A 13,112-nucleotide genomic window follows, 5' to 3' on the forward strand; every position below is an offset into this window, starting at 1 on the left:
TTAGATGACAGAAAAAGAACTATTTCAACTCTTTGATCCAGAAAACACAGGGAGAATTGTGAAATGGCAGATTTCCCAGAAAGCTTTAAGGTTTTCCATAAAAGTTTAAAAGGAATAAGCTAGATAGTTATGATGGCTATCTAACCAAACATTTGCAAGTATTCTGAGAATAGTATTAAAAGGTAAAATCTCCAATGTGAATAACAAGTATTCTTATTTTTTTATATGGGTTAACTCTAAAATACTTTTACATGATTCTATTAAAATTATTTTAAAAGAATTAAGATTATTATATTCCACGATTAAAGTATTTTATTGAGTATATAGAAACTACATGGACAAAAAACCCATGGTCTGTATTGTTTATTTTCTTCTTTTATCATAAAATACAACATCTATGCAGAGAAATGTCTAAAACAAACAAGCGCCGTATAATAAGTACAAAGCAAACACCTGTGTAACGGCCACCCAGTTCCCACTGTAACATTGCCAGCACCCCTCTATTTCTCTCCGTACTCATGAAAACCCAGCCCTCAAGAAGCAACCATTACTTTTCTTGAGGGAAGAACACAGTTTTAATTTGGTGATCGTATCTTTCACTTCAGTTTGAATTACTGAGTGTGTCTGATGTTCATCGTTTACTTTAGAATGTTGTTTTATTATCACGAACAGATGTTCCTACTATCCAAACATCCACATTTATGAGGTCGCTTAGAGAAGCAAAAAATCAACGTAACGTAAGCATGTCACCCATGGACCTCCCGCTTCTGAAACCAGTCGCCGCCCGCCTCACTTCTCAACATGCCTGCCTAGGCCCCTTCTGTCTTTGAAGATCAGTGTCTAGGAAGCAACCGTTATTTTGACTTCTGGTGATAATCATGTTTTTGTTTTTCTTCAAGATATATTTTTAAAGAATAAAAATGCAGACAAAAATAATCAAAATGTCCAATGCTGTGCTTTAAACTGAAATACGTGACTTACTGGGAGCTGACTCATACCCACGCTGTCCAACTCCCCTCTGATATTAGAGAACATTCACTTCTAGTCCACACGGAAAGGGCAAAGGAGGAGGAAGCACAATTCAGACGCCGAATCAAGTAAAACAGACTGTGTATCTATGAATTACAGTGTGCCTTAAATTCATAAAAAAGGTAGAGATGTCCATGAATTCTTACCAAAACTTCTGTTCTTCTTGTTTGAATCCTCATCATTCCTATAAAGGAGATTTGGGACTCCTGATGTCCTCAGAGGCTATAATGGGGATCTTGAGGACAAACTTTAGTATTTTAGCCTAACAAAACATATTCCTATTCTATCATCTTGGGGAGAAAGATGCGGCAGTCTGCTCCCATAGAGATTTACAACCTTGGAAACCCTATGGGGCAGTTCTACTCGGTCCTATAGGCTTGCTAGGAGTTGGAATGGCCTTGAAGACTGTGGGGTTGGTTTTGGTTTGGTTTATTCCATCACCTACAGGAAGATCCTCATTTCACCACCTTAAGGCAGTACCACTGAAAATCTCATGCTGATAACTTCAATTCTGACTCATGGCAACCCTTTAGGACTGAGTAGAGCTGCCCCATAGGGTTTCCAAGGAGCACCTGGTAGATTCAAACTGCCGACCCTGTGGTTAGCAGCTGGAGCTCTCTTAAAACGGTGGCCCTTCAGTGGGTTAACAATCACTTCTGAGCTCAGATCTGAGTCTCTCTCTGAGATTTTGAGGCAGGGATCCTCTTCCCACCACATTTTGTGAAATATTAAGAATGAGAACCAAAATTTCAAAAGAAACACCTATATCTGTAAAGTACCTTGCTGCTTACAAAGTAATCTGACATACATAATCTTGTTTCCCATCCCTGCATTTCCTGCGGTTGGCGGTGGGCAACCATTGCTGTTCCCAACATGCGGACGAGGAAACGGAGCCGGGTCAGCATCGTCCTAACACCGGTTTAGTGTGGATTAACAGGGGTTACGTGAAACAGGGGAGGTTCCTTGAACAAATAAACCTGGCTACCATTCTGGTAATTAAGTTTTATTAGTTTCTATACTTCAAGAAACTTTTTATAATACCGGAAAAACAGAAGGAGAAATGCCTTATTCTTGATGCTTATTATTCTAAACACTTCTCTAAACTGTGCTACAGCAGCCCAAATTGAGTAAGTTTGAAGTTATGCCCTTTCACAGCTCTCACTAAGTCAGTTGCAGCCCCAAAGCAAGAATGCAGGTGACTTTTTTCTACATGGGGGAAGCTAAAGAGCTATGAATACAGGCCGCACATGACTGTGGCCAGGGGTCAACATGTGGCAAAAGGAAATTCAATGGTAGAGGCTGAGCCATTGGTATGACTCAAATAAAAAGAACTCTTTACAAAAAAGGGACATCATTAAAATTGTTGTATTTTTTAGACTTAGTCTGTAGCCACCACACTCTAAGCGAAAACAAAAACAAAATAATAAAAAATGATAATTATGGGTAGTGCTACGTACCAGGCACTGTGCTGACCGTGTTAATAAGTTTTCTCACCTTAATCTTTACAACAAGCCTACGAGGCCATTATGACCTTTGTCATCATTATTTTAATTGTTATCATCCCTGTTCTACAGATGAGCAGTCTGAGGCTTAGAATGGTCAGGTAATTTTTCAAAGTTAGGATGAGGTGGGGCTGGACTACAACTCTAAGAAGCGTGACTCCATAGTGTGACCTCAGGTATTAATCTACACTACCTCTCTGCCTCAGATGCTACAGCAACGGTGGGGAAGGCGGGGCACATGTATCTGATAGTGAGTCGGCGGTGATGATGTTGTTGTTACGTGACATCGAGTCGATTCTGACTCATAAAGACCCTACAGAACGGAGCAGAACTGCCCCACGGAGATTCCAAGGCTGTGATCTTTACAGGAGCAGATCACCAGGTCTTTCTCCTGTGAAACAGCTGGTGGATTTGAACCTTTGACCTTTCAGTTAGCTGAGTGATTAACCATTATGCCACCAGGAACCCTTAATGAGGATGACCAAACCCATTGCCGTCAAGTCAATTTTGACTCATCACGGCCTCAGAGGACAGAGTAGAACTGCCTCACAGGGTTTCCAAGAAGCGGTCGGTGGATTCGAACTGCCGACTTTTGGTTTAGCAGCTGAGCCTCAACCACTGTGCCACCAGGCTCCAGTGACGATGACCGGCATGAAATCGTCATGTTCAGCGGTGTGCTGGTGAATGTTAAATGACTGGCTCTTGGAACAGCATTTGCTAGTTTCTGTAGTGTAAACACTCCAATCGTGGAAGATTTCAAGCTATAATGCTTTAGCAACCAGCTCCCAAAACTCCTGAAAATTTAACAACTAACTCTCATAAGCCTTTGTGAACAGGCTCCTAGATGCCACTTTAACGTGTATTACATTATACAGCACCCACAGGATTACACTCAATTCTACAGCAGCTCCTTTATAACCCCCCTGTACCTGAAGATCTCTGAACTTCGCCACTGTCCTCGGCAAACTACAATGTTCTACTAAAAAAAAGAGTGGAGAACAATTCTGATGCAAGACTATTTAAGTGAAAAAACTGAGGAGACAGAGTAAATTAGTAGGTTTACACTGAGTATGAATATACTAAATCTAATTATATAAGAATAACATATAACAAAAATGTATTTATTTTTTAGATGTATTTACGGGGAGGTGGCTAACACGGAAGACTCTGAACAATGACCAAAAAAAAAAGAACTGCAAAATTATTTAGGAGCATTACAAAAGACACTCAATTTAGTTTTTAGCTTCAACACCAGCCTTGTCTAAAGATAAACATACCTCCACAGGTACCCAATTTCTATCAAGATTGACCTGGTGACTTATACTGAATCCATTTAAAAATAAGATTATTTAAGGTGGTGCAGTGGTTAACGCACTCAGTTGTTAACCTAAAGGTCAGCGGTTCAAATCCACCAGCCGCTCTGCAGGAGAAAGATGAGGCGGTCTGCTTCCATAAAGATACAGCCTGGACACCCTGTGGGCAGCTCTGCTCTGTCCTGTAGGGTCGCTGTGAGTCGGAATCAACTCGATTGCAGTGGTTTTGGCTTTCTTCTCTCAATCACAGGACTAGATGATTAAGTTTTGATGTACAGATCAGTTCAGTCAGAATGAGAAAATCAATGAAGTTATTTACTTATTCTCAGACACACATAACAGTGCAATTATAAAGCCAATATAGTGAATTAAATGCAATCTTACCGCGCACTAACCGTAGCACACATCAGTACATCATTTAACATGAAGATCCGACGTTCTTTGGTTTTAACAATTTCTCCTCTGTCGTTGTAAACTGTTTCTATCATATCGTCAGATCGGATGAGATACCTATTTCCACTGCTGAGAAGCTGAGTATTCAAAATAACACTTGACAAAGTTACCACAATTGATTTCACCAAGGGGGAAGGAAAAAAAAAAAAAAGATGAGAAAGAAGTGTTGTAAAACATGAGTTTACAGGGTTAACTTTTCATAGGTTTTTTTCTTTAAAGCTAGTCCACACATTCTCACCCACTCTTACAGTCTCACTCACCTCTTTATGGACGCATATACAAGTTCAGAAAGTGACTTTTAATTCATTTTACTAAATGTCCTACAAACATCAACATTTGCAGCTGTACTGTAACAGCCAATAGGATCTAACTTTCTCCTTGTGAACACGATTTCTTGCTAAAACATTGAGCAAATGAGGGCTGTATTTTGACCTATCATTCTCTTAAAACGACTTCTCTGAAAATACGCTTTGTTCACTACGGACTCTCACTCCAAAGTTAACCACTCTGTTACGGGTAACGCTCTGCCAGTTAGAAACCTCTGTAAGTGAAAACAATTATTTTTGTAATTTTCCTTTTACTGAAGGGTGGCATACTTAACACTTTTAAAGTGTTACTCTCTCTTTTATTCTTCTGAGCCAGAGTATCATTAGTTCTTCAGAAAGACCCTTTGTATTCATTAATAAAGTGACAACAGTCACAGCGAAAACATTCTTAGTGAACACAACCACCAAATAGAAAATTTACAGTTCTTAGCCCAGATGGTCTCGAGGGCCTTCTGATCCTAAATCCACATCAGGTGTCTAGCTCTTAGCAAATCACTGTAGATGCCAATCTCACTGTTTAGTTTTTCTTGACGTGCCCATCGGAATGATGAAGTCATGTACATACACATTTATGTACTGTGAGTAATGCATCATTGCTCTTTATATGCCTTGCAGGCTTACTCTGTATGAGATGGGTATTCAAACACTGTATGTAAGCACTATTTTACATAACATATAAGCTACATCGAGAATATGATTTAATGAAAATTTTTGCTTATAAAAACTGCTAAAAAAATCATTTGAAGAATCAGAGAAAGCTAAAAGCTGCAGCTTAAAATGAAATCACAATAAAGTTCTCATAGTTAAATTACTAAGTGGCATTATAAGACAGGAAATTCCCCTTACAGACAAAAACAAAAGGTGATTTAGCAACACTGAACATCATACATAATTATTTAACACTGCTCATACAAACTAAGGAGCCCTGGTGGCGCAGTGGTTAAGAGCTCGGCTGTTAACCAATAGGACGGCAGCTCAAACCCACCAGCCACTCCTTGGAAACCCTATGGAGCAGTTCTACTCTGTCCTATAAAGTCGCTATGAGCCAGAATCAACTCAATGGCAACGGGTTTGGGTTTTTTTTTTGGGTTTTTTATACAAACTAAGATCTTCCCGTGGGTCGAGGACTTAAACAAACGTGGCAAAAAAAGCCTATGTGAAATCAGACTACAACTGCAGGGAAGTGAATTTGTAAATCTAAAGCTGCAGTATAGCCTTGCAAGTGAACTGCTTTCATGATGTACGATGCATCATTTTTTCATAACATAGCTTTGCCCATCCACAGATGAGCACAAATAAAAATATCTGTAATTATTCTGAGCTTTTATTACTATTATCTAAAAAAAACACTGCTTTTTTAAAGTACGATTAAGCTAAGAGAGTTATTCTCCATCTATTTGAGGTCCCAGGTCCATCTGAGAATCTAATGGATCTATGAATCTTTTTCCTGAAAACACGCACATACAGACAGATAATTCAAGCCTTGCATATAATTTTTACCTGAAGTTCTAAAAGAAACCTCAAACCCACTGCTGTCGAGTCCATTCCTACTCACAATGACACTACAGGACAGAGTAGAACTGTCCCAAAGGGTTTCCAAGGCTGTAATTTTTACGGAAGCAGACAGCCCCATCTTTCTCCCTTGGAGCAGCTGGTAGGTTCGAATCGCCGACCTTTTGGTTACAGCCAAGCACTTTATCCACTGTGTCACAATGGTTCCTCTTGAAGCTCTCCATCAACCCCTAATTAAGATCTCTGGCCATAAGAATTATTAACATTCCAAAAAAAAAGTAGTGATAAATGGCTGAAATCAACTGATGGCTTATTAGTATAAAACAAAATTAATTCAGGATAGAGTTGGAAAAAAAAATCTCTCTCCACCTTGTTTAGGTATCTTTCATTTATGGCTTTTGCTATCTGTTTAATTTCACAGCGTTGATCAGCATCCCTTTTCCTTTCATTTAATTTCTCCGCTAACGTTTCAAGCTCTGTGAGCGCCATCTGAAGAGGAAGCCTGTCAGGATGTCCCTTGGACGTATTCTTCAACATATCCTTTGAGAAACAAGGGAAAATGGTAGACGTGTGATTTCTGATGTCGAGGGGAGTGGACGGTTATCACATGCAAGCTTCCAGCCTCCAACAATTGCATCATTCAGAAACTGACAAGTGGAAAGAGGGCAATGACATCAGCTGCTTCTCACGAAACAAATTAGGCACTTTGGAAAGGATGCTAAGCTATGTGAATCACGATTTGGCTGAACATTTGAATAGCTCCGTTTGCGAAAACAAAATTGACTTATTAAATGGCACTGCTAATGGAAAAAAAAGCCAGCGTTTTATAATAAAGAACACTATAAATACTAACATGCCACAGTCTTGGAAACAGTTTACTCTCTCTAACTATGCTCAAGACGACAATCAAATTGATTTCTTGATTCGAGTCGGACCAGTGGATCCGTGCATAGGCGTGTCCGGCTATGTTTTTAATATTTATTTTTTTATATTTTTTGGCGAAGATATATGGCAAAACGTAGGTCAGTTTGACAATTTCTAAATATACAATTCAGGGACGCTGGTTACATTCCTCAAGTTGTGCCACCTTTGCAGATATCCTTTTCTAAACTGTTTCACCATGAGCAACACCAACTCACTGCCCTCTAAGCTTCTCCCAGCTATTTGTCCAAAGAGATCAGTTTCCAAATATGAAATGTGCAGCAGTTTTGTTGTGCCAGCTACTGTACCCGTGCTTTTGACTCACACAGCAGGATCTCACTCTTACGATGGCTCCCTCGAGTCCCCCCCTCCTCCCCGAATGCCATACTAAAAAAGGGAATCTGACACAACTGCGTGATGCACTCAGAGTTTTCTGCAGCTCTGATCCATCAGATAAGCAAGGAGAGCTTTTAGGAGGTTGCATGGTACAAAATGATGATAATGATCGTAAATAAGGAGATTTATTAAATAAAATGTTAAAATAGTGAATAAAGTTCAAAAAGCAACATGTATGCGAAAGTCATCTTGATTTTATACAGAGCTTTGTCTTTTTCAACTTGCTTTCACATATAATATGCTGACATTTGTTGAAGGAGAGGGCAAAAGTGAATTTGAAACTTCCTTTTTCAGAATTAAATAGGGCTCCATATCTTGCCTACTGAATTTTATAAGAGCCACGCAGCAATGGAATTCAACAGTGCCCCCAACTTCATAAATATTTTTTAATAATCTGATAAGAACACAGCATAAATGATTATGTTTCTGGTGGAATGGGTAACAATACACTATTCTGTATGTCTGTTTCCCTATGAATCATACCAAGTTTTATCAAAACAAAAATGGATAAAACTAATCCCAGTGCCAACATTACACACCGCTGGTGAGTACAAGAGAATCAGACCACTATAAACAGTACAGGCATCACGCATGTGCAAAGCTGAGCAACTCCAGAGTGAAGAACCACCACTCTCTCCTCCGGCATTCTGCACGAGCTTAGCAGCCTCCATCAGCAAAGCCACACGAGATGAGAGTGGAGTTTAACGCATTTATTTGCTCCCAAACGTTATTACTTATTTTTGTGCAATGTAGAAGAGAAACTGCTAGTCAGGATAAAGTACCACAAAGGTCACACAGCAGATGGATGTTTCTGGACCATTTGTTAGAAACAGACAGACCCAGAGAAGCCAGGGGTTGAGTCAGCTTTACCTCATGTTATGCAGAACAGTCGTGATATCATAGCAACTACAGGTGAAAAGGTCAGAGGAGAGCTAACTTTGACAAGGTGCTGCTGTTAGGACCTTAAAGCACAGCCAAGGAGCAGCTAGTAAGAGTGCCTGATTATTCACGGGAAGGGGTAGAAAAGGCAAACAAGAATAGGCTAAAATAAACTAGCCTTCCATGCTATCCCCACCCTGCCCACCCTATACCCATTGCCACTGAGTCGATTCCAACTCATAGCAACCCTGTAAGACAGAGCAGAACTGCCCCACAGAGTTTCCAAGGAGTGGCTAGTAAATTCGAATTGCCAACCTTTTGGTGAACAGCCAATCTCTTAACCACTGCGCCACCAGGGCTCCCTCCTGCCCTCCCCAGCCGGGAGGAATTTAGCAGAACTTTGGAGGGATGGTGCATGCTTGCCAGTTCTCTTCCAGGCTGCCTCCTCACCCTTAATAATTCAAGTGCCTACGTACATCATCATCTGGGGAGACGGTGCCTCTGCTCACGTCCACAGGGTATTCCAGGCTTAGAATCTCCCTTTCTCTTATTTCAGCACTGCGTTTTCTAAAGTAACGCGGGCCCACCTTTTTCTGCCTCCAAAGAATGCTCTAAGGCATGCCAGCAATTAACTAATTGCATATGGCAAAAAAGTGGTCGTGAGAGAAAACCCTTCATACAAATCTGGGATCCCCTGTTCCATTTCTGGGAGACATCAGATTAGGCTGCAGACTGTTATCTGCTCAAGGGGTGAACATGTCATTTATGGAAAACTCTAACAAAATCTTAAGAAGGCACTCCAGGTGGGAAGGGGAGGAAAAGGAAAGAAAAAATTACATATGAACTAACCTAAAATTATACATGAACTAATCTAAGGGTAACAATTTGGAAGAACTTCCTGTAAAGCATTTTAAATGGAAGTGCTTTAAAGCCAAGATTCTTGAGTCTATTACAACTGGAATTCAGAGTTTATGAGCTCCTACCTATCCCTTCCTCAGCGAATTTACTTACAGGGAAGTGGTAAAAAGAAAACAATTTAAAGTTCTTACAAGGACCAATTTTTTTTAAATGCTGAACAATGTAATAAGAACTCGTTGCCCCTGAGTTGATTCCAACTCACAGTGACCCTACAGGGCAGAGCAGAACTGTCCCATAGGGTTCCCACGGAGAAGCTGGTAGATTCGAACCAATAATATAATTAAAAATATATGCCACCAGGGCTCCAACAATATAATTAAACAAAAAACCAAACTCATTGCCATCGAGTCGATTCCGACTCATAGCCACCCTATAGGACAGAGTCTAATTGCACCACAGAGTTTCCAAGGATTGCCTGGTGGATTCAAACTGCAGGCCTCTGTCTAGCAGCCGTAGCGCTTAACCACTACGCCACCAAGGTTTCCAATAATATAAAAGGTAGGTCATTTATGTCCTCAGTGCTTCAGTCAGCTGCCCTCATCCTGATGGCACTGACAGTTATCACTCAGGTGTTGGATCTGGAGCCTGACAACCCAGTTGGAATTTTAGCACTTCTACTATTTTTTTTTTTTTTTTACTATCTAGCTGTGTCGCCTTGGGCAAAACATTAACGTTTATGAGGCCCAGTTTATAATTCATGAAGAAGAAATAACACTTTCCTTTCCAGAACTAAAAAAAAAAAAAAAAAAAAAAAATTTTTTTTTAGTTTTTCCAGAACTTTTTTAAAAGAATAATGGAAACAAAAGAGTTGCATACATTTTAAAGAGCTACCCAAATACTAAGTGGAATCACGTGACTCTTCTTGATGTTCACTGGTGAACCGTCTGGTGGAGAATCCTAAGGTTGTTCTCTGCTGCTTTTCCTTGCTTTTTGTTCTGTTTCCAACGATCTATCCTCACCATTTCTGTCTAAAAATATATATATTTTTAAAAATACCCAGCCAAAATATTTGCCATTATTTTATTAACACTTAACCAAAAGGTAACAAGCTAGTTTAAAAATTAAGCCCAAATTTAATGAAGTAAAAAAAAAAAAAACACACAAACTATTCTGGTATGTCACAAAAGTCAACAATTTTCGTGTTTCCGCCAGTTAGTACTTGTAGCAGACGCTGACACCAGTACTAATTGAAGCATTTACTAATACATTACTAAAATTATAACTCTTGTCACTCTGAGGACTAAGGTGCATCGACAGAAGTCATGCTGTGCTAAATTGCCTTACGTGCAAGTGAAAGCTAGACAGTGAATAAGGAACACTGAAGAAGAACTGATGCATTTGAATTATGGTATTGCCAAAGAATACTGAATATACCACGGAGTGCCGGAAGAACAAACAAACTGGTCTTGGAAGAAGTACAGCCAGAATGGTCCTGAGAAGAGAAGATGGTGAGACTTTGTCTCACTTATTTTGGACCTGTTATCAGGAGGAACCAGTCCCTGGAGAAGGACGGCAGGCTCGGTAAAGTAGAGGGTCAGCAAAAAGAGAAGACCCTCAATGAGATGGGTTGACACAGTAGCTGCAACAATGGGCTCGAACACAGCAACGACTGTGAGGATGGCCTTCTGTTTCCTTCTGTCACACATGCGGTCTCTACGAGTCAGAACTGACTCAACGGCACCTAACGACAATAGCAGTACAATAACTCGTGCACTGCTGGTTCACACAAGTGCCTGTGTCCCTGTTATAGCGCATGAGCTTGCTGGCTACGGGAACAAGAATGTCCGGAACACACGTGACAACTTTCCACTGAGGCACGTCCAGTTCCGGCCCCTCCCCAGGCCCGGCCTCACGGGGCTAGCAGTCTTGTGAATGTGGAAGCTCAGCAGCTGCATCAAGTTTAGGATTAGACTCTCAGCCGACCACCCTGCCCGACCCTTCCCACTAGGACCTTACATGACCTGACTGGAGAAGAAATGAGGAGCAGGGGTGAGAGGGTGCTGTCTACAGAAGGAGACAGTCATGCTTGGAAATGTGAAAACAAACACAAGTTTAAAATGGATTACAGAGAAACTGGATGAATGGTCTGACTAAACCCAGAATAACGTTATTTACCTGGAGCAGAAGAATGAACTGTGGAAATCTCTGTATTGGTTTCATCATCAAACTATACAGTGTGATTCGATCTGGACTTGATTCCTGGCACTGCTGCAATGAGAAAGCTTAGCTGTTGACTCGTATTTCAAGATGGCAATCATTCTCCCCAATCTTGAAGGTTGTTTACTCATCGCAACAAATACAAGATTCAGGAGAGAATTAACTGGATAGTAAGACCCCACGTCTTGTCCTCTTTACGAAGGCATTGGGTCTAACCCTATGAGGAAATTTCAGCATAATTTGTGTCAAGATACTTTCTACATCTGTTGTAACAGTCGTTGATTGTGTTGTGAAATGGCCAAATCTCACTACTATAGGCTTAACTGTGGGTAGGAAAAAGTCACCTCACAGTGACTCCAGGTGGTGACACTGGATGTTTATGTACTGGCTGGAAAGTCTGCCGCCAGGAGAGGTTAGCAGCCCCTTCTGTTGCTTTTTATTTTTCTTAATTTGGTTGCCATGGACTCCACTTTGAGTCCATGGCAACCTCATGTACACTCCACAGGATTTTCAATGGCTGACTGTTTTTCAGAAGATCTCCAGGCCTTTCTTCCGAGGAGCCTCTGGATGGAATGAACCTCCAACCTTTCTGTTAACAGTGAAGCACGTTAACCATTTGCACCCCTGGAAACCCTACTTCTGAAAAACCATCCCACCAAAAACCCTGTGAAGCACAGTTCTACTCTGACACACATGGAGTTGCCATAAGTCAGAGTCAACAGACGGCAGCTGGTTTTCTGCTCCTCCAGCAGAAGAAACCCCAGTGCCTCAGGTCTCTCTTCTTGAAGGAGAGCAACCGGAGGAGTACTTCCACCCACCTCACCCAGCATCTCAGGAGATGTGCAATTATGTCTGAGGCAAAGACCTGTGAATCCGACCCTGAGATTGCACTCTCAGGGTGTCCAGTCCATTTCAACTAAGGAGGCTGGGTAGTGCAGAAGAAAGGAAACCAACTGAGACGAGCACTGGCTACTCAGCTCTGCTGGGTATCAGCTGTGTGAACCACGCAAGTAATTTAACCTCTTTCTGCAGCTCAACTTCCTTAACTATCAATAGGGACTAAAAAGATCTAGCTTCCAACGTTGCTGGGAGAATTATGTGAGGTAATGGTGGTAGTGGAGGGGGTGATGGTGGTGGTGACAGTGACGGTGACAGTGGTGGTGGTGATGGTGGTTGTGGAGGTGGTGCTGGTGCTCGTGGTGCAGGCAGAAGTGATGGTGGCGGTGGAGGTGGTGGTCGAGGCGGAAGTAGTGGTGGTGGAGGTGCTGGAGGTGGTGGAGGTGGTGGTGCAAGCAGAGGTGGTGCCGGAGGTGGTGGAGGTGGTGGTGCAGGTGGAGGTGGTGGAGGCGGAGGTGGAGGTGGTGGTAGTGGAGGTGGTGGAGGGGGAGCCGGAGGTGGTGGAGCAGGCAGAGGCGGTGGAGGCGGAGGTGGAGGTAGAGGCAGAGGTGGTGGCGGAGGTGGAGGCGGAGGTGGTGGTGCAGGCGGAGGTGGTGGTGGAGGCGGAGGTGGTGGTGGAGGCGGAGGTGGTGGTGGAGGCGGAGGTGGTGGTGGTGGAGGCGGTGGGGGAGGTGGTGGAGGTGGAGATGGTGGAGGTGGTGGTGCAGGCGGAGGTGGTGGAGGTGGTGGTGCAGGCGGAGGTGGTGGAGGTGGAGGTGGTGGTGGTGGTGGAGGTGGTGGTGGGGGAGGTGGCGGAGGTGGTGGTGGCG

The 13,112-nt window shown here is 42.1% G+C and overlaps 1 protein-coding gene across 5 annotated transcripts in view; it reads right to left on the reverse strand.

The window, feature by feature from the left end:
- The window catches only part of ARHGEF10 (Rho guanine nucleotide exchange factor 10), a 180,649-nt gene that overhangs the window by 76,818 nt on the left and 90,719 nt on the right, over positions 1-13,112 (reverse strand). For 4 of the 5 annotated variants that reach the window (XM_049902646.1, XM_049902644.1, XM_049902645.1 and 1 more), the window contains 3 exons: positions 11,365-11,457; positions 6,505-6,675; positions 4,229-4,374 (listed from right to left, as the gene is read on the reverse strand). In XM_049902646.1, coding sequence (XP_049758603.1) covers positions 4,229-4,374; positions 6,505-6,675; positions 11,365-11,457 — 410 coding nt within the window. The remainder of the gene's footprint in view (positions 1-4,228; positions 4,375-6,504; positions 6,676-11,364; positions 11,458-13,112) is intronic. The other variant, XM_049902647.1, reaches the window with a different exon arrangement.

The sequence above is a fragment of the Elephas maximus genome, chromosome 12 (assembly GCF_024166365.1).
Source record: "Elephas maximus indicus isolate mEleMax1 chromosome 12, mEleMax1 primary haplotype, whole genome shotgun sequence".
In the NCBI taxonomy this organism is placed as follows: Eukaryota; Metazoa; Chordata; class Mammalia; order Proboscidea; family Elephantidae; genus Elephas; species Elephas maximus.